The sequence below is a fragment of the Ranitomeya imitator genome, chromosome 6 (assembly GCF_032444005.1).
Source record: "Ranitomeya imitator isolate aRanImi1 chromosome 6, aRanImi1.pri, whole genome shotgun sequence".
Lineage (NCBI taxonomy): Eukaryota > Metazoa > Chordata > Amphibia > Anura > Dendrobatidae > Ranitomeya > Ranitomeya imitator.
The window spans coordinates 307,229,610-307,257,099 of record NC_091287.1 but is presented as its reverse complement, the minus strand read 5'-3'; the positions used below and the strand labels follow the sequence as shown (position 1 = coordinate 307,257,099).

Sequence of the window (27,490 nt, the reverse complement as noted above, 5' to 3'; positions counted from 1 at the left end):
CCGCAAAAAGAATGAGCATGTCCATTTTTTTTGCGGAATGCGTTTTTTTTGCGGAAAAAAACGCATCCATGTGAACAAAAAATCCGGAATGCATTCTAAATGATATGATGCATATTTTTAGCGTTTTTGATGCGGAATTATAGCGTTTTTATAGCGAAATTCCGCAAAAAAACCGCTAAAAATCCGGACATGTGCACATACCCTAACCCCGTAGACTTGCATTAGATGCAGAATATATGCAGGTTAAAAAAAAAAAAAGAGTACATTTCAGCAGTGGCAACATAGACGCGTATAATCAGCACTTAAAAGTAATTCAAAGACTTGTCAAATCCAAATACCAAGAAGTATAAAAACCAAAGCCACTTTATTTAAAGCATGACACCAAAAACCGAGTTACTTAAAACAATGTTAGTAAAAACATTGAGTTACTTGCATTTTTTTTTTTTTTTTTTTTTTTTAATATGTGCAGAAATACTGCAATATCAAAATCTCATCGTGGGAATATAGCCGTGGAAACCCACGACATGCTACCGGGACACAGTTTTGTGCAGATGTTAATGGCAGTGAACTTTTGGAACTGCAGTAGAGTCACCAACACACTGGACAACAGTATTGGGACATAATCATTAAACTAAGAGGTAAGGGTTTTCGTTCAGTCCCATTGCGATAGGTGTAGAATATAAAGCTCCTAGCCATGCAGTCTTCCTTTACAAACATTTGTATATAGAGTTGTTCATTCTGGAGAGCTCACTGAATTACTGAGTAGTGAGTACGGTACTTTATACACTATGGGACTAGGCACACGTCTTTTTTTTTGCTGGTTTGCAGGCCTACCTAGACCAACATCTTCATAGAACCCATCACATTTGGAAACCAACATTGTCGAAGTCTCATCTATGGGTTTCTTCTTCAGACAATAAAAAAAATACATTTAATTAGTAAACATTTATTTCACATGCATTCGCCTCCAAGCAGAATCATGAAGCAAGAAATCTTTAATTGTTACAGGCGACTTCAGGAGGCACTTACCAGTATATTGCACAATGGTTTTCTAGAACATTATGACATACCGTAAGTATGTACAGTAGCTCAAGTCATAAGGCTATGTGCACACGTATTCTTGAGGTCTGCGGACTTTTCCGCAGCGGATTTGAGAAATACGCAGGTAAAAGGCACTGAATTTTACCTGCGGATTGACAGCGGATTTTGTGCGGATTCCACCTGCGGTTCTACACCTGCGGATTCCTATAGAGGAGCAGGTGTAAACCGCTGCGGAATCCGCATAAAGAATTGACATGCTGCAGAATGTAAACCGCTGCGTTTCCATGAGTTTTTTTCCGCAGCATGGGCACAGCGGTTTCTGTTTTTCATAGGTTTACATGGTACTGTAAACTCATGGAAAACTGCGGATCCGCAGCAAAATCCGCAACGTGTGCACATATCCTAGAGGCATAAGATACAATTTACTTACTACAGCAAACTGTGATTATACCATCAGCTCATTCATTGAAGTGAAGGAAACCGTACACAATTATATAGAGCAGAGTTTCCAAAATGTGTATTTTATATAATGAATTTTAATAGGACTACAATTATGTCACATATATATTTAAAGGGAACCTGTCACCCCGAAAATCGCGGGTGAGGTAAGCCCACCGGCATCAGGGGCTTATCTGCAGCATTCTGTAATGCTGTAGATAAGCCCCTGATGTTACCTGAAAGAGGAGAAAAAGACGTTATACTCACCCAGGGGCGGTCCCGCTGCTGGTCAGGTCAGATGGGCGTCTCCGGTCCGCTGCGGCGCCTCCTATCTTCATTACAAGACGTCATCTTCTGATCTTCAGCCACGGCTCCGGCGCAGGCGTACTTTGCTCTGCCCTGTTAAGGGCAGAGGATAGTACTGCAGTGCGCAGGCGCCGGAAAGGTCAGAGGCCCTGCGCACTGCAGTACTATCCTCTGCCCTCAACAGGGCAGAGCAAAGTACACCTGCGCCGGAGCCGTGGCTGAAGATCAGAAGATGACGTCTTGTAATGAAGATAGGAGGCGCCGCAGCGGACCGGAGACGCCCATCTGACCTGACCAGCAGCGGGACCGCCCCTGGGTGAGTATAATATAACGTCTTTTTCTCCTCTTTCAGGTAACATCAGGGGCTTATCTACAGCATTACAGAATGCTGCAGATAAGCCCCTGATGCCGGTGGGCTTACCTCACCCGCGATTTTCGGGGTGACTGGTTCCCTTTAAAAAAAAAACTCATCACAGCTTTGCCTTCCTTTGGAAAAACTCTTGTAGAGCTTTGATGGAGTCTTCTGAATTTACTCTTTTAGCAAGAAGTTCAAACTCTTTTTCACAAACGGCATGAAGCTTCTCTTTTTCCTCATTACGGATCAGTTCTTTAGAAAGGGCCAAGCACTAGGGAAATATACAATATCTTTCAGTTACTACATTTGTTAATTTCCGTATATTGAGCAGATTGAAAACGTACGTGAAAAATGGATTTCAGAATAAGTCTAATACCGAATGTTTTCTACAAACGGATGCATTTGTACTTTTTTTTTTTGCTGACCAATCATCCATGTGCTAACAAGTTTTTTTTATTATTTGATGGGTAAGCAAGGGAAGCTACATAGTCATTTTTCTTTTTGGATATAAAAATTACAATGATGGACACATGGACCAAAGGAAAAAAAAATGATTGTGTTTTGGAATTGATTTTCATCACACGGATGAAAATGGTTTATTTTTCTCATCTGGGAAAATGTAAATTAAATTAGTGATTCTTGAATGAGTACCAAGGTCGAATTTCACAGATTACGGACCGCAATGCACAGGCTAACTACAGGTCTCCTGATCTGAACTGAAAGGAAGGTGCCATGATTACATAATCATAGATAGATAGATATATATATAGCTCTGGCAAAAATTCAGAGACCCTGTAAAATGTTCAGTTTGTCTGATTTTTCGCTTTATAGGTATATTTAAGGGTACGTGTCCACATTCAGGATGGCCGGCGGTTTGGATGGAGCTGCAAAATCGCTCCGCCCCCTTCTGGGGACGTGATGATGCCGGATGTGTTCATTGCACACATCCGGTATCATCGCACCCCACACATAGGGCCCTGTGTTATACCTTGCGGCGGCGCAGCGTCGCCGCAAGGTAAAAAGACCGCATGTCCAGAATCGCAGGGCCGCCGGATGCGTGTTACCACGCATAGTAGAGACGGGATTTCATTAAATCCCCTCCACTATGCTGTAACATCTGGACGCTGCGTCTCTATGCAGCATCAAACACGCAGCGTTTCCTGAATGTGGAAACATACCCTTAGAGTAAAATGTAAATTGGTATTTTATTCTATAAACTTTAGACAACATTTCTCCGAATTTCCATTTTGGGTTTTTTTTCCTGACAAAGAAAAATGGTCAAAAAAACCCCCAATGCATTCAGACCTCAAATAATGCAAAGAAAACAAGTTTATAATCATTTAGAAACAGCAATACTAATGTTTTAACTCAGGAAGAGTTCAGAAATCAATATTTTGTGGAATAACCATGATTTTTAATCACAGCTTTCATGCATCTTGGCATGCTTTCCACCTGTCTTTCACACTGCTTCTGGCACAAAAATGTAAGTAGTTCTTTGATGACTTGTGACTATAAATCATCCTCTTGATAACATTCCAGATGTTTTCAATGGGGTTCAGGTCTGGAGATCGGGCTGCCCATGACAGGGTTTTGATGTGGTGGTCTCATAATATAATATATATATTATATGTATATACTGTACATACATACACCCACCTCTGGCAAAATTTATTTTTTCAGCCACTAAGGGCTGTCATTGTAATTTGACGTGTGTGTTTGAGCATGACACTTACACACCTCAATTTTTCAGTGAGCAGTGACTTTAAAACTTTATATTCGGGTGGCACATGCATCTCCTATACATCTCAGTGCCCCCCCCAATCCTATACCATTGTCTGTGTTCAATGCAGTCTGGCATTGTATCCACGAATCAGGGAGCAAGTATCAGTCTGAAAACTCCAGAGGAGATGGCACAGCTTATGTAGGGCTTCCTGGTGTCTGATCTATAAGTAATGAGCTCCCTTGTATTTACATTCATAGGAGGTCGAACTGTTCAGCAGTTCCTATGACTGGTGTCTGGTCAGGACGGTAAAAATACATCTGCCATAAAAGCAGATGCTCCACACATAATGAGGGTGTTGGATGACTGCCCCCCATAGCCCCATAGTCGTCCTCAGTGTACCGCAGGACACCGGCTCTATTTGTGATATACCCCAGAGCTGCGAATCTAATCTCATCATCTGTGATACAAACAGAGCTGCGTATCTAATGCCTATCATATGTGGTACAGCCTGCCGAGACACGTAGCCAAGCCCAGAGCAGGACATAGGCTGGGACTGGATATGCAGAGTGTATGACACCACTGCTCACATAGAAGTGGTCGGAGCAGAGCCACAGGCATCTAATCCCTTCATATGTGACACAACTCTGATCCCTGTAGCTAACCCCAGCGTGTGATGCAGTCTATGAATCTAAACACAGGCGTGATACACTTCACGTATCTAACCGCAGCTTATAATACAGCGAGCAGCACCAACTAAACAGAATTGGCACTGCCGGCCGTCCTGGGTGACATTTTCCACATGTCAGTGTCACTTTGCAAAAGGGTAAGAGGATGAAGTTTAGGATCAGTGCGGAGACATTGTGTTGGTGACCGCAAACACCCAGAAGGGGAGGGGACATCACACAAGTGAGAGCAGATTCCGCCCACATTTACTGCAGTCGTAATGCGAGCTAGCACTTCACTAAGTTTCCATGGCAAATATCAGCAGCTGCTCCCCCTAGTGTTTAAAAGTGGAAAAATATCAAAACTTTATATTTCAGATTTTATATTAAAAAAAAAAAAAGTTAATACTTTGCCATCAAAACATTTTCTCTTGCAAAAACGTACCGTCCCTTTAAGCCTCATATGAGCCTGTGGAACTTATTTTAGGAGATTCGTGGCTGTTCCAAGCACTAAAATCAGACAGATTTCTTTAAGAAATTGAAATCCTTGCTCATTCTGGAGTTTAGCAGTCAAGTTGAAGGATTTAATCTATGACTGACCACTACTTCTGTATGCACACTTGGTGAAAAATGTCAGTTGTGGAACAAGACCGCCTACTTGACTATTGAGCCCAGAATGATCTGAATGACCTCCAATGGGCCTCACAGACCTGTGCATGCCTACATGATAGATCTGCTATGGATTTAAAAAGTGGTTTTGTAAATCTAATAAATGTCTTACTACAAATCAGGCTGTTATCTCGAAAATAAAGAATATTTACTCAATTGTAATGAGGTCTTCCTATACTGGGACAGATAGCCACTTACAGTTTTTGGCAGAGTAGCATAATTTCTGAGCCTGGGCCAAACTTCCTGCTGGAACGTTGCATCAGGAAAGACTTCAGTGACCAATCCTACATTACAAGCTTCCCGAGCAGTCAATGTCTTGTTAAAAAGTAGCACCTCGGTTGCCTGGATAGTGAACACAAAGAGTCAGTGCCTCAGACTATAAATGGTTCTATACAAGCATTGTAGTTTGCAGGTAGATTTCTCCCTTTAGGGCAGGGGTGGAGAACCTTTTTTCTGCCAAGGACAATTTGGAATTTTATAAAAGCATTCAGGGGCCATATAAAATTATTAACTTAAACATTAGCCAACTATATTCATTCACTCATTTAAATAACTTGCAGCTTCACCCCACACACAGCATAGTGCAGCTCCCACCCACACACAGTATAGTGCAACTCCCCCGACACACAGTATAGTGCAGGCACAGCTCCCCCCAACTCACAGTATAGTGCAGACGCAGCTCCCCCAATATACAGTATAGCACAGCTGCCCCCCCCCCCACAGTTTAGTGCAACTACCCCCAACACACAGTATGGTGCAGGCGCAGCTGCCCCACACACACAGTATAGTGCAGCGCCCCTCAACACAGTATAGTGCAGCTCACCCCAACACAGGATGGTGCAGGCGCAGCTCCCCAATATACAGTATAGTGCAGCTCCCCACATACACAGTACAGTGAAGCTCCCCAGTACAGTGCAGGCACAGCTCTCCCATTACACAGTATAGTGAAGCTCCCCCCACACAAAGTATAGTGCAGGTGCAGCTCCCCTATGCACAGTATAGAGCAGCTCCTCCCCCACACACAGTATAGTGCAGCTCCCCACCAACACAGTATAGTGCATGCACAGCTCTCCCAATACACAGTATAGTGCAGGCGCAGCTCCCCCAATACACAGTATAGTACAGCCTCTGTACTCACACACAATGCAAACACACACCACAATACTCACCTCTCCTTGTTCCCCACGCTGCTCCAGGCTCTGCTGCTCCTGTCTCATCGGCCTCACTGCTGGTACAGCATGGCGCACGATGAAGTGACGTCATCGCGCCTGCTGAGTCACAAGCAGAGGGGGTAATGATGGGAGAGGGAGTGTCTGATGCTCTATCCTCCATCACTGATTTCAACTGTATCAGCGTCTATGATACTAATAAGTTGAATGAGCGATGGGCCACATAGTGGCAGTCCGCGCTCACCTCTGAAGAATTAAAGGGCCCGTGGCCAAAAAAGGGCAAAGTGGCTGCAGGCTGCACCAGATATCGGCCGGACATTCCCCACTCCTGCTTTAGGGTTTGTACAGGAGGACATGCAGCATAGAAGAAGCCTGGATGAGGCCATCTCAGGCACAGTACATGCCTGTGCTGTAGTATCCAGAGAAGGATCAAAGCGGAGGCAGAAAGGCTACAGGAGGAAAAAAAAAATTGTAGGGGTTCTATGACACAGACATGGTCTTAAAGAGAGTGTCGCCCCCAAAATGGTATTTAAATTACATTTGTATAGAGGACCAAGCCCCTACTGCAATCATACTAGGCATAAATAGCATAAATTCTCCCCCCTCAATAAAATAACTTGATATGCAAACAAGGGCGCTTTGATGCAACCTTGGTGTGGCCTGTGCCTTGGTTCAAAGTCAATGTCCCCCTATTTGGATAGTAAAGCTGGGATCTTATGGTGATGGACATGCCTCTGAACCCATGAGTGAACACTCATATCCTATTGTGCATCTGCACATTAACGCCGGGTAAGTGTGGTGTCGTGATCAGCGTCATTGCAAGGGATCTCCTCACTAATGCCTCTCGCTACAGTTCAGGGGTGCATCGAGCGGCGGCCAAAGATCGGGAGGAGTCAGGCGAGCCCACAGCCATATTATGTGCGCTCCCACAATCAACCAGTGTCCGTGCGCACACACAAATAATATGATTCAGCTTCACAGACATATCAATCACCGTAAGGTACTGGCTTCATTATGAAAATAAGAGGTTATGAATGTTCAGCATATCATAGGTCATGCCAGGGGTGCAGCTGTAAGCAGGTTGCGGGATGCAGTGACAGACAGAAGGCAGAGTAAGGGTTAACAGATTTAACAGTTTAATCAAACGGTATTAACTCCTAGCAGTGAGATAAATGATTAACCCTGCTGTTCTGTTCGGTCTGGGGAGACCTATTTTGAACTTTGGTATTTTTTGGGGTGTTCAAGATGCGGTTCTGAAACTTGTGGTTGATTGACTTAAATGAGGATGGGTCGGTCGGCCACGGGTTTCAGAGCCGCATCTTGAATATTTTAAAGAATATTGAAGTTCAAAGTCGGTCATTTTTGACCAACAGAACAGCAGGGTTAAAGGATAGCTAAATAACAAGTGCATAACAATAATGGGCCCTTTGTTAGACTTATCGTATCCTTTATGCTCCACCGCAGATGATCCCGCAGGGGATGCAGTCCGGCAGTGGCTAGAAAGATGTCCACAGATGGGGTCCTTAGAATGATGACCCGTCTTCTGGCGGCAGCGGTCAGTCTCCGGTACCTTCTGCTGAGCCCTCAGTCCATAAACTTGTGCAGTCAACGAAAGAAGGGCCACAGTACTTCCAGGAACAATCGCGGGCTGAAATCTAGCAACTGGCAGGGCAGGCCGTGTGTGTGTCCGGCAGCCGGCTTTCTTCCTTCTGCACGTGCGCGGTACTCACAGTCAGAGCACATGGAGCCTCTCTCTCTTACGGTCCTGCTGAAGTCGACGGGAGCCGGCAAGCCCGACGGGTTGCAATGTTGGTTCTCAGGGGACGGAGCACACTGCTCACCCTGCTGCATGCTGCTGGTTCGCGCCAAACTGCCCCTCACTGCACACGCTTTTGCTTTTATCGCGCTTCTCCTACACAGGTCAAGAGGTTGGTCCGGGCCTTCATTTCTTCCTCCCGGCAACAGGGGAGGCAGCCTCAACAGTTCTGAAGCCTGTCTTACCCTTACACTCCTCTCCTTTAGCTCGCCATTCCACAGGCAAAAGTTCGTGCAGTAGACGTTGACACTCCATCTCTTGGATGACCCGCTGCCAAATAAACTGGTCTTGCTCATAACGATTGGGCGGAATTCCAGCTGTCGTTCGCTCGGTGCAGTGAAAGTCAGGTTGGATGGTCGAGTCAGGATGGGCGACCAGGGACGGGGACATGTCCAAGTTCAATGGAGCAGCCATCTCGGGAGTTTCCGGTTCTCGCACTTCCCCTGAATTGGTGGGTAGCAGACCGTTCGGGTCAGAGAATGAAACAGTAAGCTCTTCCTCATCGCAATCGAAGGCGGCAGGAGTAGACATTTAGAAGACACTTGGTGCTCTCTCTTCTTTCGGGATCTTGCAACAGGCAAGGACGGAGCATGCTTCGGTGGACTACTCTGGTAGGGGCTCCTTCTTCCCCTTCGGGTTAAACTTCATAGACGAGACCAGCAGATCCAATCCGGCGTTTTACCTGATACAGAGTTTTTTCCCCATCGATGCTCTAGCTTGCCTCGAGGTCGTTTGTTTCGGACCAATACTTCAGCCTTGAGAGCTGTACCTTGCAAAGGCATCATCTCATGATGCTCCAGTTCCTGAAACTTGGTCTGCACCAATTGATGCAGAGTCTGCAAGCGATATCGATGTTCACGGATCCAGGTGGACACCCCCGTCCGTGGGTAGTTTTCTGTGTCCAACTCCAGCTCAGTGATCTCTTGTCCTTTTCAGCCGAATAGCAGGGTGTATGGCATGTATCCGGTTGTGCTGTGCACTCGGTTGTTGTACACCCAGGCTAACTCAGCTAGATATTCAGGCCAACGGACTTTCCAGTCTTCCAACGTTCTCAACATCTGAATCAGCTTCCGGTTGAAATGCTCACAGGCTCCAATCCTCTTCGGATGAAAGGGTGTCGTCCTGGACTTTTCAATCTAATACAGGCAGTGGAGCTCCTCCATCACTCGACCTTGAATGCAAGCGCCTTGATCGGAATGAATTCTCTATGGGCAGCTGTACACTTGGATAAAATCATAACACATGGCCTGTGCAGCTGACTCGGCCATCTGGTCCCGAGTCGGAGTCACCACAGCAAACTTCATGAAGTGGTCAGTCATCACAAGGCAATGTTTGTTTCCGAGATGAGTGGGACCCATGGTCAAATAGTCAATCATTAACGGATCCAGAGGCATGGAGGTCACAATGGTCTGCGTAGGAACTCTGTTCAGGAGGTTTGGCTAATTCACAACTTTGGCATTGTCGACAGGCCTCCACTGCGGTCTTAAAATGGGGATGATAGACCAACTTCTGCAGCCACTGGAATGAATTCTGCGGGCCAAAGTGGGCCCCTCTTTCATGAGCTTCTGTGGCCACCTAGCTAATCAACTTTTTTGGGAGCACCACTTGCCAGCTGACTCCCAATTCTCATGCCAACTGCACTTTCTGATACAGCAAGCCATCTTCCAATTGGAGCCTCTCCCACTGCCAGATGTTCTGCAGCTTTCCCGGGGATAAAACGTCTCTCTCACTTCAGCTGGGAAGTTGTTTCAAAGCCACCCATTGTCTCAACTGAACAAGCTCTCTATCTTCCTGCTGGAGCCGTACCCAGTCATCATAGGGTCATCCTAGCATGTGCTTCCCTGACGCCACTCCAATCTGTCCTTGCGTTGCTGCCAACATCCTGGCAAGGTTCCGAAGTCCAGGGATCTCTTCTGCCTCCAGCTCTTTGTCTCGGTTATGTCCAGGATGTCGAGAGTCACTCTGGACAAAGCATGTGTATTCTCAACTCCTCTTTGATATGTTATCTTGTAATGGTACTTCGCCATACGGGCCACCCATCTCTGCTCCAGGGCCTCCAGTTTCGCATTTTCGAGGTAGGCCAGAGGATTGTTATCGGTGCGTACCAAGACTTCAGACTCTGACTGGTACTCGGCCAATTTCTCGGTCATCGCCCACACTAGCGCCTCTAGTTCCAGCTTGAAAGAACTGTAGTTATCTGGATCTTGTTCTAAGTCGTGGAGAAACCAGCTTGCATAGACAATCAATCACTCTATTCTGTCCTGCATCTGTGACAATATAGCTCCTAGTCCATATAATCTTTCATTGGTGGGAAGGATGAAAGGTTGAGAAAAGTCTGCATAGGACAGCACGGGTGCTTCAGTCAGGGCCATCTTTAGGGCTCGGAAGGCCTCTTCCTGGCTATCTCCCCACTGGATGATCTGATTGTTTGCACCGGATGGCACTCCCTTCTATAACTTCCGCAGCGGATTATCAATACGAGTGAAGTTTTCACGAACCGTCGATAGTATCCACTAAGTCCCAGAACGGCCCAGACATCCTTCACAGTCTTCAGGTTGGGACACTCTTGCACTGCTGCTATCTTCTCTCACGAAGGTCGCACCATCTCAGCAGATACAACATTTCACAGATATTCAATTTGCTCACCGAAAAGGTGACACTTTTGGGGCTTCACTTTCAGGATGTGTTTCTGCAGTCGACTCAGCACTTGCTCTAGCCACCGGAGATGCTTCTCGAACATAGCGGCATAGACAATGAAGTCATCCAGGTAAATAAGGGTAGCTTCGAAGTTCAGGTCTCCCAGACAACTTTCCATTAGTGGTTGAAAGGTCCAAGGAGTGTTGGTAAGGCCGAAGGTCATCCGATTGAACTCAAACAACCCCATGGGTAGGATGAACGCTGTCTTCGGTCGATCATGTTCAGCCACAGGCACCTGCCAATAATTGCTGGCCAGATCCAGGGATGAGAAATACTTCGCTTTCCCCAATGCAGACAATGACTCTTCAATTCGAGGTAAGGGATATGAATCTTGCACCGTGCAGGCATTCAGTCGTCTATAGTTGACACAAAAATGTAGGGTCCCATCCTTCCACACCAGCATGATGGGAGCTGCCCAAGGGCTTTGACTCTCCCGAAATGACTCCACTCTGCAGCATGTGTTATAACGTTTCTTTCACCTCTTGAAACATCCGAGGTGGAATCTGGCGGTATCTCTCCCGGATCGGTGCGGCACTTCCTGTGGGTATCTTGTGAGTTATAGCTGTAGTGCACGTGAAGTCATCCTTATGATGAGCGAAGACATCCTGTCAACGCTCTAGCACAGCTTTCACTTGTTGTACCTGTTGTGGGGAGAGTTTCGACAGTTCAGTCCACATTTGTACCAGAATTTGACGCCCCTCTTTCACGCTTCCAGGCGAGTTCTCTGGGGCTAGGGTAATGGCTACAGTCCACGGATCCCCTTGCCTCACTGCTAATTGGACGGCCTCTGGTTGCATCAGTTCCTCAGGCATGCCCAGCAACTGTGCCACTTCACTCTTTGGTGAGAGGGTAAGGTCGTCTTCCCCCAAGTTTACACACCGCAACACTACATTGCTGTCATGGACGGTGGCTAAGGTCCGAGCAATGAGGAGTCCCGGGGATGTTTAGTCCATTACGGTTGACTCAATCTGGACCTCCACTCCTTCAAGTGGAGTGCAGGTACGTTCAGACAGGGTGAGCACGATCTGGCCAGGCAATAGAACAAGTTTGGCAGGGGCGGGGACTACCACCTTCCCCAAGATCTTCCCTTCACTTGACGTTTCTTGAACCTGGGCAACTCGTATCAGTTGTTGAAACACTTTCTTCTGGGGAGTTCGGGGGCTCCATTGGTCTAGAATAGCATCCGGCGACTCGCTGATCAGAAGAGTTCCTAGTACTTTTAGTACATTAATCCCCAAAGTCATAGTGGGGCCTGAGTCTCCAGTGGTTAATACAATTCCTTTTCGGCCCACATCTTTGCAACACACTAATCTGCATCCAGACCACCCCTGCAACCGGGATGGGCAACTGATTGGCCGCTGTCAATCAAATCACCAGAGGCCAATTCGGGCCGCGTTGCCTCAGAAAAATGATGTCTGATGTAGGCTTCTGGCATGGTGGTCACCTGGGAACCGGTATCAACGAGACAGCAGACGGCTCAGCCATCCATTTTGACCCATACAAGAGGCCACAAGGAAATCAAACTTGCGGGACTGCTTTTTCTCCTCCTTGGCTGCTCAGGCTCCGGACGTCATCCCCCCTGCCACGGAGCCCACTAGTTTAATGCCTGCCGGGTGAGCGGTCTTCCTCGCTTGGTGCACCCTTGGTCAAAATGTCCTATGTCTCCACATCTGAAGCAGATCGGCCATCTCCCTGTCTGGAGTTGTCTAATTTCCTGACGAGGTATCAGTGGCAAGTGAGACTCAGGGCTGTTTCTGCATTGGGATGGATTCGGAGCTGCAGGGGGCTTTTCTGAGGTCAGACGACTCTTCTCACATTTCCTGTATCTCCTGGATCTCTCAGACCCATCCTTGTTCAGCTACAGGTGAAGCGGGCACCTCCCCACTCCTGACCTTCCCCGTCAAGGCTGCCGTCCCCTGCTCCTGCTCGCACGCTTCTGCCCCAACTTCTAAGAAAGACATGCGCAGATTGACCCGCAAGCGGTCCCGCAAGGCCTGTTTAAGCAGAGCATCCCTGAGGCCTGCCACTAATTGATCTCTCAGAATTACATCAGGAGGCCCCATGCCCACATCATCCCACTTAGCAATCGTGGCATGGATATTCTGCAGCGCGTTCATACATTGGGTCACAGACTCCCCCTAACTTTCGACGCGGCTAAACAAGCGCATCTGCAATTCACCGACATCTGTGGGGTCCCCATGTATCTCTTCCAAGATCTGCAATACTTTGGTAAAAGTGTTCGACTCATTCGGGGGCCGAAACATGATAGAGCATCTAGCTTCCCAGTCCAGAGCCATCACAGCAATCTCTGCCTGCATTGCGGGGGTGATGGGGTGCATCCTTATCATGCCTTTATCCCGCTTGGACCAATCCGATAGCAATGAATTGCTCCCTGTAAACTTTGGGAGGTTGCTGAGCATGGCCCCCAGCGGCAAGCTGGCCCTTGGGACACCCATGGCCTCTTGGTCTGTCACCTCTGTGCTTGGGGGAATGCATCTTGCCGAATACGCCAAGTGTAAGCAGGTTGCAGGATGCTGTGACAGACAGAAGGCAGAGCAAGGGTTAACAGATTTAACAGTTTAATCAAACAGGGTATTAACTCCTCGCAGAGAGATACATGATTAAAGGGTAGATTATAGGAATAACAAGTGCAGAACAATAACGGTCCCGTTGTTAGACTTATCGTGTCCTTTATGCTCCTCCACTGCAGATGATCCCGCAGGGGTTGCTGCGCCAGCAACAACCGGAAAGATGTTCACAAAAGGGGGTCCTTAGAATGATGATCCGCCTTCTGGCGGAAGCGGTCGGTCTCCGGTACCTTCCACTGAGCCCCCAGTCCATAAACTTGTGTGGTCAAAGTAAGAAAGGCCGCAGTACTTCCAGGAACAATCACGGGCTAAAGTCTAGCAACTGGCGGGGCAGGCCGCGTGTGTCTGTCCGGCCCCTGGCTTTCTTCCTTCTGCACATACGCGGTACTCACAGTCACAAAGCACACGGAGCCTCTCCTACAGTTCCACTGAAGTCGGCGGGAGCTGGCAAGCCCGACGGGTTGCAGCGTTGGTGCTCAGCGGATGGAGCACACTGTTTACCATGCTGCACGATGCTGGTTCACACCAAACTGCCTCTCACTGTGCACGCTTTTGCTTTCATCGCGCCCCTCCTACTCAGGTCAAGAGGTTAGTCCGGTCCCTCATTTCTTCCCCCTGGCAACAAGGGAGACAGCCTCAACAGTTCCGGACCCAGCAAGCAGGTACCCACAGCCCGATCTTCCTCCTTACGCAGCAAAATGCCCTCATTTGCATATCAAATAATATTTTATTTAAAATGTACTTTTAAGTTAAACTATACAAACCTAGTAAGATCTAAAATGTGGCTAGGTCCTGTATATAAAATGTTTAGGCAGTTTACTTGCCATTTTAGGGTGACAGCCTCTGTAAGGAAGTGTGGGGCAATGTCTGTCTATACAAGTAGTGGCGCTTCATATTATTTATGTCACTTATATAGCGCCATTAATTTCTCAGCACTTTACAGACATCATATGGACACTTTGGCTTCCTTGAGCCCCATGCAGCCACACAAAAAACACCGAACTGATAATGTAGCATCATGGCTTTAAAACGCAATAATAAATTTAAATGCAGCGAGTTCCTTAGTCCACTCTGGTCGTGACGACCTGAATCTTACCAAATACCACTGGTAAAATTATACTAAAACAATAGCATGTGATGTTGAGTTTTGGTACAGAAAATCAGTTTTCTGACTTCATTTAAAAAATAATTTTAATCATTTTTGCATCTATTAGAAATTAAGCAAACAATAGATGTCTTGTAAATAAGCTAAAGTGAACATTATTTTCTAATTTACTCTTGTGGTATTTTAATAGTATTTATAATAATGTTCAGAAATCTTTTTAACCAATGTTTCAGCACTTTCAATTAAAGTTTAGCACTTACCTTTCCCAATCCCATCATCTTCGGGAATGTATAAGAAGAACATCCTTCAGGATGCTGTCCCAGTTTGGTAAAAGGTGTATTGAATGTGGCCTGCACCAGAGACATAACATAAGCAGATGTTCTGAGTCTTCTATATAATATACATTTTTTATTCTTTTTACAGATGAAGTACAGGGATGACATACACACTTGAGCAAGGGAAAGTGTTTTAATTATCATTATTATCCTTATTGCAACAACTACTATTTAATAGTGGATGAGTTTCTGTCTCCAGAGATAGTGTTATATTGCCAGTAAAGCACTGTTAAAAAAAAAAAAACACAGGATGTTCCTGCTCACTGGATGTGTAGCTGGAGAATAGTTTTACTTTCACTTTTCAAGCTGACAGGCAAGATGCTAAGATCCTAAACTATAAGAAATACCAGTTGTAAGCTATGTTATCTTTGTCCCTGAATAAATATATAATATATATTCAGTGTTGAACAGTACAGAGATTAATCTGCTGCCAACAGAAAGTTTGGATAATCATGTACCAACCCAAAATTCAATACAGTCAATGTGTTTTTGTCCAAATCTTCATTAATAGACCACATTCATATATCAGTATTTCTCAGCCAAAACCAGAAAGGGACAAAACAGGAAATCTAATGGAAGCAACCATTTTTGTATTTTTGACCCCTCCTGATTTGGGTTCACAAACACTGACCAAAAACACTGCTGTATGAACATGGCCTGACTGGGTATTTGGGAAAGTAAGGATATATGACATATTGTTTATCAACGTCTCTATGAAGTCCATATAGGCTTATAGGACACAAACCTTTTACTCACAAACACAGAATGTATTACTCAGAACTATTCCCATTTGGGGAAAAACAGCAATAAAAAAAAACCACAATGCATGCGCACACACCTTACCTTATCCGAAGCATACACAAGATCAAACAGGCCAAGAATAGTTGTGGCAATCCCAATTGCAGGACCATTTACCATGGCAACAAGAGGTTTTGGAAAATCGATGACATTATGCACCAAAGTCCTAGTATAGATAGAATATCATAATATTCAGGAATCAGACACTATCAAATGTTAGTTAATTACTTATATGTAAGTGTCCCATGCTGCAGCTTGTTGCACGCACATGAAAACTCAACCCACCATGATACGACTATTGAGCATCGTTGTGGCTGAGGTGTTGGATGAATGCAGCGGAGTTGCAACATGTCCTCACATCCCAACAAGTGTGATAGTCTGCAGGGAGCTCGCCTATCCGCATGGTGGGAGAGTTATGTTATGCGGTGCACCTCATTGTACTTTGTACTGCACTAGGGAATTCGGCGCGTTGTCTCTGGAACCTGCCTGTACCTATAATGTGTTCTGCTTCCTCCTATCAAACCAATAAATATCAACATCAGCCTGTTTAAACAACGCAGTGGAACATGGATTATCTAGTTGTCTTTGTGTTGGTTGTTCTTATATTAAGAAATCTTGGATCTGAACCCATTTCCCGGGGAGGAGTCCACCAAGACCCTGCTGCTTGCCATGGATTTAGAGCCACCTTATTCCCTTCCATGTGACGTCAGTATCATAAACCACTGGAATTCTGATACCCAAAACCTAAGTTTGTAAGGGGTTCTACCATGAAACCCTTTTGGCTTACAACAATAATAGAAGCAGTTAGAGTACAAACCAGATTTGAAATTCTGTACCTGTATGCTGTACCCCAAATCCTGAATTTCTACCCATTGATCTGTATCCAGTACCCTGAACCTGTGTTTATAATAATCCCTGCTATGCTATTCCTGGACTAATACAGCCCTGATATGTTCCTGTGTTATTCACAATCAAGAAAAGACAATGATGCTTGGAGTTTTGTACCTGTAGTACTCCAATGCACTCGGTGTCCTGGCTATGTGCTGAGCTAAAGCACCTGAAATACACACTAGGATATATGCCATTTAAGAGTCAGTATGGAAAGTAAAGTACTTTACTAGTCCGCTGTTTCCTCTTATGGCCTGTTCCAGACTTCCTTCGAATGGCCGAAGAGCATTATTTAAGTCATTGCCACTGCTAAAGTAGTCTCCTTGCCCTGTAGAAACACAAACATATGTAGTTTCATTTATCCAATTTGAAATTGACTTGACTCTTAAAAAGAGAGGAGTTTAAGCATGTTAGTTCTGCAGCCACTATTCCATGATGTGGCCAGTGTGAGTCGACTTATTTTTTTTATTTCTCTTTTCTGTTGCAGAGATATTAGCTTGTCCAGTTTAGGTTACAATGTGAGTCTTCAGTGGTTGATACCTTTTAATGGCTAACTGAAATGATTGTAAGAAATAGCTTTTGAGACTACTCAGGTCTCGCCATCAGGCTCAGTATAACAAAAAATCCTAAGATTCACGTATTTATACACAACAGGGCACAAAAATAATGCAATAGATAAGACAAGTGACGTGAAGCATTTGAGGAATGGGGGTGCAGTTGGGCTGCATAATGTAACAGGCTGAGGTGATTCCCCCGGGGGCTGCATTTTGCCGCCCGACACTGGGATTCGGCCATTCTGAGCCGCTTGTCAAGCTGACAGCCAGCTCAGAGAAGGTGAAGCGCGCCAGCTTCCAGTGGACAATTGTACTCATCTTTTATCACGCTGCTGATGTCACTCGCCAGGGTGCAGAACATTGTTGGTAAGTGCTCCACACTAGCAGAGCTGAAGACACCAAAGATTAAATGTAATGGTGGGAAATTTACAGTAGTGGGAGAAAGATTTAAAAACATGTTTGGGGAGCAAGGAGATGACAGGTGCAGACACAATATGGGGAGTAGAAGTTTGAAGACACAGTATGAGGAGCAAGGGGAGAAAAGAACATGCCTTCCTCTCCCAACTTCTCGGCAGCCACTGAGTAAATATACAACAGTTGGGCAGTTTTTAATGATCCATAACTCAGCTAAACTGTATCTTTACAATATCTGCAGAGTAACGTATCATTACAAACACTTCCAGATTTTATCTTATAGCAGTCAGTGTGGATGAGTGCAAGAGCTGACAGCATGGGGATGAGATGTAGAATTACTTTAAAAATGATCATTACAAAAAGTTCCAGAACTCATCTCGCAGTGCTGTCAGCTCTGACCCTACTCCAAACTGATTGCCATGGGATCTGAAGTTTTTATAATGATACACAACTCAGCTCTGCTACATCTCTACTCAGTAGCTGCAGAGATCAGTGAGGTGAGAAGGCCCTATTCCCCCCTTCCCTCATGACTCTCCCTGCATGAGGTTAACCAGTTGTAAGCAGAAAAAGAAGTACATGCCCCAAGAGAAATCTCTGGTAACACCAAATTGAATTATCAGCTAAACTTTACAAACTAATACAAGAAGAAATTTAAAAATAGACTTAAGGATAGGTAATTACTTATTGTCACTGGACAGCCCCTTTAAGGGCACAACCACATCACATCATCTATTTTCACAGTAAATAAAAGCATTTGAAATACATAATATTACTTGAGCCACAAACTATTTTTTTATCCAATGGTATTGGGTAGCAGTGTGGTGCTTCTATGGTTAACACCAAGCTTTGCACCTCAGGGGCTTTAAATTGCCTAGATGATTTGTAGATTTGCCTCATGTAGGTGTTAGTTTTGTCTGGGCCACCAATTTTCCTTTCCCATTCCAACAGAAGGCTGCTCTGTCTTGGATTAATTTCCGAAATCCATGTATGCCAATTTATCCCAATTAGGATAGGATATAGTGAAATACCTGTTATTACTGTTAATACTGAACCATCTTGTCCAGCTTCATTCAGTGCAGAATTAACCTCTTTGTACATCTGCAATTAAAGACAGTTTATAGTTTCTGGCCTTTGTACAATGTTCAGAATTCCTGAAAAGATTGACCTGATATTTTCGAATCTACCTTGCTTTTAATACTGTTGGCAATTGAAAAAATTGTCAACAGTAATCTGTTAGCCAGCATAAGTACATGTGGGGATTTCCTAGCAACCCCCACATGTACAGATGTAAATCATTCAGCTGCGGCAATGAAAACTAAATCTCCGAGCACTAAAAAATACTTGGAGGACACCCGAGCGTGCTCAGGAAACCTCGAGTAACGAGCATATTCCCTCATCACTATTAACCTATTAGTACTCTCACTATTAGGCCGGCGTCACACTACCGTGTTTTACGGACGTAAGAGGTGCTGAAAATACGGATTGCATACGGTACAATGCTTCTCTATGCCCCAGCTCCTATCAGCCGTATTTTACTGATCCGTATTATACGGTCTTCTTCGGCCGTAGAAAATCGCAGCATGCTGCGTTTGTTACCATATTGCGCAAAAAATACGCCAATGAAAGTCTATGGGGGCCAAAAAAATACGGATTACACACGGACCAGCAGTGTGACTTGCGAAAAATACGCAGCGGTGTTCTATAGAAAAGCCAGCAATTCAGTGCGGTGTACAGTAATATCACACTGACAGGTTAGAATAGAATAGCCAAGATAAATGTCTACACGTAGTATAGGGGTATATATGTCAGTGAGACATTATGTTTATATATTAATATTTCATACAGCGCTAGATAGCTTAAAAGCCAGTAATTCAATTGCCGGCTTTTGCTATCTCCTTCCCAAACCCGACATGATATGAGACATGGTTTACAATACAGTAAACCATCTCATATCCCTTTTTTTTTGCATATTCCACACTACTAATGTTAGTAGTGTGTATGTGCAAAATTTGGGCTCTGTAGCTATTGAATTAAAGGGTTAAATCGCGGAAAAAATTGGCGTGGGCTCCTGTGCAATTTTCTCCGCCGAATGGTAAAGCCAGTGACTGAGGGCAGATATTAATAGCCTGGAGGGGGTCCATGGTTATTGGCCCCCCCTGGCTAAAAACATCTGCCCCCAGCCACCCCAGAAAAGGCACATCTGGAAGATGCGCATATTCTGGCACTTGGCCACTCGCTTCCCATTCCCGTGTAGCGGTGGGATATGGGGTAATGAAGGGTTAATGTCACCTTGCTATTGTAAGGTGACATTAAGCCAGATTAATAATCGAGAGGCATCAATTATGACACCTATCCATTATTAATCCAATAGTAGGAAATGGTTAAAAAACACATACACACACACACTTTATTACAAAGTCTTTTAATGAAATAAATAGACAGGTTGTTGGAATATTTTATTATTCTGGTAATCCACCTGAAGACCCTCGTCCTGTAACAAAGTTAAAATAAAAAAAAACACATTATCCCATACCTTCTGTCGTTCTGTAACGTCCCACGATGTAAATCCATCTGAAGGGGTTAACAATTTGTACAAGCAGAAGCTCTGCTAATGCAGCTGTGCTTCTGTCTGTAAAACCCCAGCGAATGAATGGAATGTAGGTCAATGACCTGTATTTACCTTCAGTTGCGGTGAGGCGCCCTCTGCTGGATGTCCTCATATGAACTCGAGCCTGGGAACTTTTCTGAATATTTTCCCAGGCTCGAGTTCATATGAGGACATCCAGCAGAGGGCGCCTCACCGCAACTGAAGGTAAATACAGGTCATTGACCTACATTCCATTCATTCGCTGGGGTTTTACAGACAGAAGCACAGCTGCATTAGCAGAGCTTCTGCTTGTACAAATTGTTAACCCCTTCAGATGGATTTACATCGTGGGACGTTACAGAACGACAGAAAGTATGGGATGTTGTTGTTTTTTTTATTTTAACTTTGTTACAGGAAGAGGGTCTTCAGGTGGATTACCAGAATAATAAAATATTCAAACAACCTGTCTATTTATTTAATTAAAAGACTTTGTAATAATGTGTGTGTGTGTTGTTTTTTAACCATGTCCTACTATTGGATTAATAATGGATAGGTGTCATAATTGACGCCTCTCGATTATTAATCTGGCTTAATGTCACCTTACAATAGCAAGGTGACATTAACCCTTCATTACCCCATATCCCACCGCTACACGGGAATGGGAAGAGAGTGGCCAAGTGCCAGAATAGGCACATCTTCCAGATGTGCCTTTTCTGGGGTGGCTGGGGGCAGATGTTTTTAGCCGGGAGGGGGGGGGCCAATAACCATGGACCCCCTCCAGGCTATTAATATCTGCCCTCAGTCACTGGCTTTACCATTCGGCGGAGAAAATTGCGCGGGAGCCAACGCCAATTTTTTTCTGCGATTTAACCCTTTAATTCAATGGCTACAGAGCCCACATTTTGCACATACACACTACTAACATTAGTAGTGTGGAATATGCAAAAAAAAGGGATATGAGATGGTTTACTGTATGTAAACCATGTCTCATATCATGTCGGGTTTCGGAAGGAGATAGCAAAAGCCGGCAATTGAATTACCGGCTTTTAAGCTATCTAGCGCTGTATTGTGTGTGTGTCTCACTGACATATATACTGTCTATATATATATATATATATATATATATATATATACACATACATACTGTATATATATATATATATATATATATATATATATATATATATATATATATATAAGTATATATGATTTTATGATTTTTTTCAGCACATGGATCCATTGTATGTCCGAATGTCGGTTTTGCAAGCCTGCGAGAAAATCTCGCAGTACGGATGCCATACAAATTACATATGGAGGATGCCATGTGCAAAATACGCTGACACACCCTGCCTACGGAGCACCATTTTTTTACTTTTCTGGCATATTACGGCTGTAAAATACGGACCGTATTTTTATACGCTGAGTGTGACGCCAGCCTTAGGAACATGGACACTAGCCAGAAAAACAACATTTTACCTCAAAACTAAAAGCATTTTTTTTCTCTGCACGATTCAGTACTATTTTAGTGATGTTGTCTAGGTGGAAGACTTCAATTGTTTCATATTTTGAATGACTGCATGTCCTCAATTGTATGGCAGGCTCAGAAGACACCGTATGGACATTCTGATTTCCCTAAAAGTCAAGACAAACAAAAATGAGATGTTGTTAGAAAACCGTACCACTATCAAGTAACCAGAAAGAAAGGCAGCAGTTTTGTGTGATACACATGAAATGCGAATCCCAAAAATGGCAAGTCCTTGCGGCCACTACTAATAATTCAATTGTAAAAGAACAAACTAATTGAATTCTAGGATTTGAAGGAGTCAAAGGCTTCATTACTACTGGGAAGAAATTATTGATCATATTCTGGATATTTTAAAAACAGGGAAAACAACTGTATACTAGATAATAACATTAGAGAACAGTTCAAGGTTACAAAGATTTATAGTAAACTCAATCATACTACATATACTATAAATATTAATGAATGGGGAAAAAAACAAAAACAAAACCACTTTCTATACTTGCTCCTCTCTGACCTGACTTTGGAATCCGGAAGCGGTCTGCTGACATCCCCATGTGCTCCGGTTGGAGCAGTCCTCTGTAGATCAGCGCCCCCAACCTTACACAGCCCTCCGGCATTTTTCATTAATTTCAGGAATTTTTACTCATTCTGAATGTTTGCACAGACTCTTAGTTTACTGGGGGCAGCAGTTGTGATTGAATCAGAGATTTGTCTGCAGCAGATCTAGCAAAGCTCAGAACGCTGAGCTGCCTGTATCCCCACCCCACCACTAATTGGCAATATACTACATACACAAAGAGTTGCCAATCAGGGATATTGGCCCAAATTTGCAGGGTGGATTACACAGCTTGTCATGTAGTGATAATCTCCTGCTGATAAAACACTGATTGTATTGAAACAGACACACAGAGCCCAGTAAGTGACAAACCACTGGAATCATGGTCTCGGCTTCAACATTATGCTGCTCTGAGATCACACAGCAAAAACCTGGGTGACAGATTAAGGCTAGGTTCACATTGCGTTAGTGGGTGTCCCCTAACGGACTCCGTTACATGGTGCAATTGTCGCAATTAACGCTATGTAACGGATCCATTAGCGCACCCATTGACTGCAATGTGCTAACGGATCCCTAACGCATCACAAACGTGTGCCATTTTTGGCATGCGTCTGCGATGTGCCGTTAGTTTCGAACGGACCTTGAACGCTGCTTGCAGCGTACAGGGTCCGTTCCTCGCTAGCGCAGATCAAGCATCTGCGCTAGCGGGATTGTTGAACGCAATCCCTTTTTGGACATTGCGTTAGCGCAATCCATTGGCATATCCGCTAAACAGATTGCACTAACGCAATGTGAACCTAGCCTAACTTTAAATAATTTGCAACTGGCTCTTTAGAAAACAATTATCTTACCTTTAAAGCTTTGTCTCTGGACTCCTCCTTTGATTGCTTGAATTCTGTCATCTTTACTTGAGGTGTCCAATGCTGGCTTTACTTCCCTGAGCTGAGAGAAATCAGATATTAACAAATGTTGTGGCCAAAGCTCAGATTTCACCAACGCTGATCATAGGTCAAGGTTTACAAGGATTATACATGTAATATACAACTTAAAAAGAATATTCTCTTATAAACAATGCTAGAATCTGGATATAGACATTACTAGTTATAGCTCCATGTCAGCAAAGGCAAATTCAGCTGTGGATTTGTTACAAAAAAAATCATTGCAAATTAACAAATCACGGCTTTGAGTATGGCTGCTGATAGCAAACATTCATTCAAGCCCTATGAAATAATTGTGACCGTTGCAGTTTCTGCAAGTGAAAAACAAAAAGTTGGCTGCTTAATAATTTATTCAAATTCTTTAGCATCATCTGTGAGGCTGGGCAGTATTACTTTTCAGCTTGAAGAGAACCTGTCAGCATATTGTGCTTAGTAACCTACAGACAGTGTCAGGTCGGCACCGTTATACTGATTAAAATGTTACCTTGGTTACGGTGGCTCAGTGGTTAGCATTGCAGCGTTGGAGTCCTGGGTTCAAGCCCCACCCTGGACAACATCTGCAAAGAGTTTGTATGTTCTCTCTGTGTTTGTGTGGGTTTCCTCCGGGTTCTCCGGTTTCCTCCCACATTCCAAAGACATACTGATAGGGAATTTAGATTGTGAACCCCCACGGGGACAGCGACGATAATGTGTGCAATACTGTAAAGCGCTGCGGAATATGTTAGCGCTATATAAAAATAAAGATTATTATTATTAATGGAATGGCTATCAGACATGTAGAGAAGCTGATTTTTATAAAACTGTGCAGTGGTCTCTTAATTTTTACCAGAGCTGTATATATAGCTTGGGAAAAAAAGCCAGGCTGAAGTTTGCCAACGAACTTAAGGATTGGACCATAGAGGACTGGAGTAAGGTAATCTTCTCTGATGAGTCTAATTTTCAGCTTTGCCCATCACCTGGTCGTCTAATGGTTAGACGGAGACCTGGAGAGGTGTACAAGCCACAATGTCTTACACCCACTGTACAATTTGGTGGAGGATCGGTGATGATCTGGGGATGCTTCAGCAAGGCTGGAATTAGGCAGGTTAATCTTTGTGAAGGACGTATGAATCAAGCCGCATAGAAGATTATCCTGGAAAAACAGTTAATTCCTTCTGCTCAGGTAATGTTCCCCAACTCTAAGGACTGTTTTTTTTCCAGCAGGACAATGTGCCATGCCACACAGCCAGGTCAATCAAGGTGTGGATGAAGGACCACCACATCAAATCCCTGTCATGGCCAGCCCAATCTCCAGACCTGAACCCCATTGAAAACCTCTGGAATGTAATGAAGAGGAAGATGGATAGTCACAAGCCATCAAACAAAGAACTGCTTACATTTTTGCCACAGGAGTGGCATAAGGTCACCCAAAAGCAGTGTGAAAGACTGGTGGAGAGCATGCCAAAACGCATGAAAGTGGTGATTAAAAATCATGGTTATTCCACAAAATATTGATTTCTGAACTCTTCCGGAGTTAAAACTTTAGTATTGTTGTTTCTAAATGATTATGAACTTGTTTTGTTTTTTTTTTTGCATTATTTGAGGTCTGCAAACAATGCATTTTTTTTGTTATTTTGACCACATCTCATTTTCAGAAAATAGATACAAAATTTATTGCTTGGAACTTCGGAGACATTTTGTCAGTAGTTTATAGAATAAAAGAACAATTTACATTTTACTCAAAAATACTGTATACCTATAAAGAGAAAAATCAGACAAACTGAACATTTTGCAGTGGTCTCTTAATTTTTGCCAGAGCTGTATAATATTCTTTTGGGACGGGACATATTTGACCTGTGATCCTGACTTTGTAAAACGGTTTTACCCAATACAGTCTTTTATTCCCATATAGATCAGGACAACCTTGCAGCATTTCGTTAACCCTTTCATTTGAGTCCAACATACAATGCACAAACATTGAAAATTAAAACAGATCAGTCTAGTGGCTGCACAGGAACTTATCTCAGGACTGCCTGAGGTTACATACATCACCGACTTTGCATATTTAGCTACATAATATAGTGCGTTAGCCATAAGTGGGTGAAGTAGAAAACCGCAGGGTGCACACAGATCATCACTGTCTGTCAGCCACATAATGTAGGAGAAAACGCTGTTTATCTTTCATTGATTAGAAATTGCCAGTTACTACTCTAACTACAGTTAGGTCCATATATATTTGGACAGAGACAACATTTTTCTAATTTTGGTTATAGACATTACCACAATGAATTTTAAACAAAACAATTCAGATGCAGTTGAAGTTCAGACTTTCAGCTTTCATTTGAGGGTATCCACATTAAAATTGGATGAAGGGTTTAGGAGTTTCAGCTCCTTAACACGTGCCACCCTGTTTTTAAAGGGACCAAAAGTAATTGGACAATTGACTCCAAGGCTATTTCATGGAAAGGTGTGGCCAATCCCTTTGTTATGTCATTCTCAATTAAGCAGATAAAAGGCCTGGAGTTGATTTGAGGTGTGGTGCATGCATTTGGAAGGTTTTGCTGTGAAGTAAACATGCAGTCAGAGGAGCTCTCCATGCAGGTGAAACAAGTCATCCTTAAGCTGCGAAAACAGAAAAAACACATCCGAGAAATTGCTACAATATTAGGAGTGGCAAAATCTACAGTTTGGTACATCCTGAGAAAGAAAGAAAGCACTGGTGAACTCATCAATGCAAAAAGACCTGGGCGCCCACAGAAGATAACAGTGGTGGATGATCGCAGAATAATCTCCATGGTGAAGAGAATCCCCTTCACAACAGCCAACCAAGTGAACAACACTCTCCAGGAGGTCGGCGTATCAATATCCAAATCTACCATAAAGAGAAGACTGCCTGAAAGTAAATACAGAGGGTTCACTGCATGGTGCAAGCCACTCATAAGCATCAAGAATAAAAAGGCTAGACTGGACATTGCTAAAAAACATCTAAAAAAGCCAGCACAGTTCTGGAAGAACATTCTTTGGACAGATGAAACCAAGATCAACCTCTACCAGAATGATGGAAAGAGAAAAGTATGGTGAAGGCGTGGTACAGCTCATGATCCAAAGCATACCACATCATCTGTAAAACACGGCGGAGGCAGTGTGATGGCTTGGACATCCATGGCTGCCAGTGGCACTGGGTCACTAGTGTTTATTGATGATGTGACACAGGACAGAAACAGCCGAATGAATTCTGAGGTGTTCAGAGACATACTGTGTGCTCAGATCCAGCCAAGTTCAGCAAAACTGATTGTCCATTTGTAGTATGAAACGACGACCAATGACCCAAAACTGAAAGCCAAAGCAACCCAGGAGTTTATTAAAGCAAAGAAGTGGAATATTCTTGAATGGCCAAGTCAGTCACCTGATCTCAACCCAATTGAGCATGCATTTCACTTGTTAAAGACTAAACTTCAGACAGAAGGCCCACAAACAAACAGCAACTGAAAACCACCACAGTGAAGGCCGGGCAGAGCATCAAAAAGGAGGAAACACAGTGGTGATGTCCATGAGTTCAAGACTTAAGGCAGTTATTGCCAACAAAGGGTTTTCAACCAAGTACTAAAAATGAACATTTTATTTAAAATTATTGAATATGTCCAATTACTTTTGGCCCCTTTAAAAACAGGTTGGCACATGTTAAGGAGCTGAAACTTCTAAACCCTTCATCTAATTTTAATGTGGATACCCTCAAATGAAAGCTGAAAGTCTGAATTTCAACTGCATCTGAATTGTTTTGCTTAAAATTTATTGTGGTAAGGACTATAACCAAAATTAGAAAAATGATGTCTCTGTCCAAATATATATGGACCTAACTGTATAAACCTCAAATATTGTTATCTTTAACCATTTGTAGCATTTTACTTCCTTTTTGTTGTTTTATAAACTTTGGATGTATCCGTTCCACAATTATTGTTTAATATGTTCCTGTCTTGTTTTCTAATAGACAATGGAGCGCTTGCGATGAAACCAACAGAAAAGAACTTAAAGTTCAGATTGTGACCTTTGCTCCATTACAATTCCTGTCTGACTGTATAAACATTACAGCTATGGAGAAGGAACAGAAGAAAGCTCCTTGTACAGCGCAGAGTAGCTAGAGGGCGACAGACAACAGTCATTCTCACAGTCTACACAACTCATTACTGCATCCACTTGTAGCAGCAGAATCCGGTCCTGTAGCCGCTCGGTAGTCCTTACCAATCAATTGCTTTGCTGTATGAGGAGAGGACAGTCAGCTGCGCCCTGGACTGTCTGCCCTGTGTTCTGGCTATGGTGGGTGCGCTCTTCTGTCCTTTCTTGTTGCTG

The 27,490-nt window shown here is 43.8% G+C and overlaps 1 protein-coding gene across 1 annotated transcript; it reads right to left on the bottom strand.

Moving 5' to 3' along the window:
- Positions 1-930: 930 nt before the first annotated feature.
- Positions 931-27,490, bottom strand: LOC138642516 (enoyl-CoA delta isomerase 2-like). The gene is made up of 10 exons (XM_069730720.1): positions 27,383-27,490; positions 23,078-23,168; positions 21,622-21,777; positions 18,587-18,656; positions 16,816-16,918; positions 15,748-15,868; positions 14,830-14,919; positions 5,393-5,536; positions 2,143-2,411; positions 931-1,761 (listed from the first exon to the last, which is right to left on the bottom strand). The coding sequence occupies exons 2-9, from the start codon at positions 23,126-23,128 to the stop codon at positions 2,256-2,258; spliced, it is 891 nt and encodes a 296-aa protein (XP_069586821.1). The 5' UTR covers positions 23,129-23,168; positions 27,383-27,490; the 3' UTR covers positions 931-1,761; positions 2,143-2,255.

What these genes read in the sequence shown, in the direction of transcription:
- LOC138642516 (XM_069730720.1), bottom strand. Translation starts at nt 23,128, where the DNA reads ATGACAGAATTCAAGCAATCAAAGGAGGAGTCCAGAGACAAAGCTTTA. An exon ending in AAAATGCTTTTAGTTTTGAG is followed by an intron (nt 18,657 to 21,621) that starts GTAAAATGTTGT and finishes CTTTAATTGCAG; the next exon opens with ATGTACAAAGAGGTTAATTC. An exon ending in ATGCTACTCTGCCAAAAACT is followed by an intron (nt 2,412 to 5,392) that starts GTAAGTGGCTAT and finishes ATATTTCCCTAG; the next exon opens with TGCTTGGCCCTTTCTAAAGA.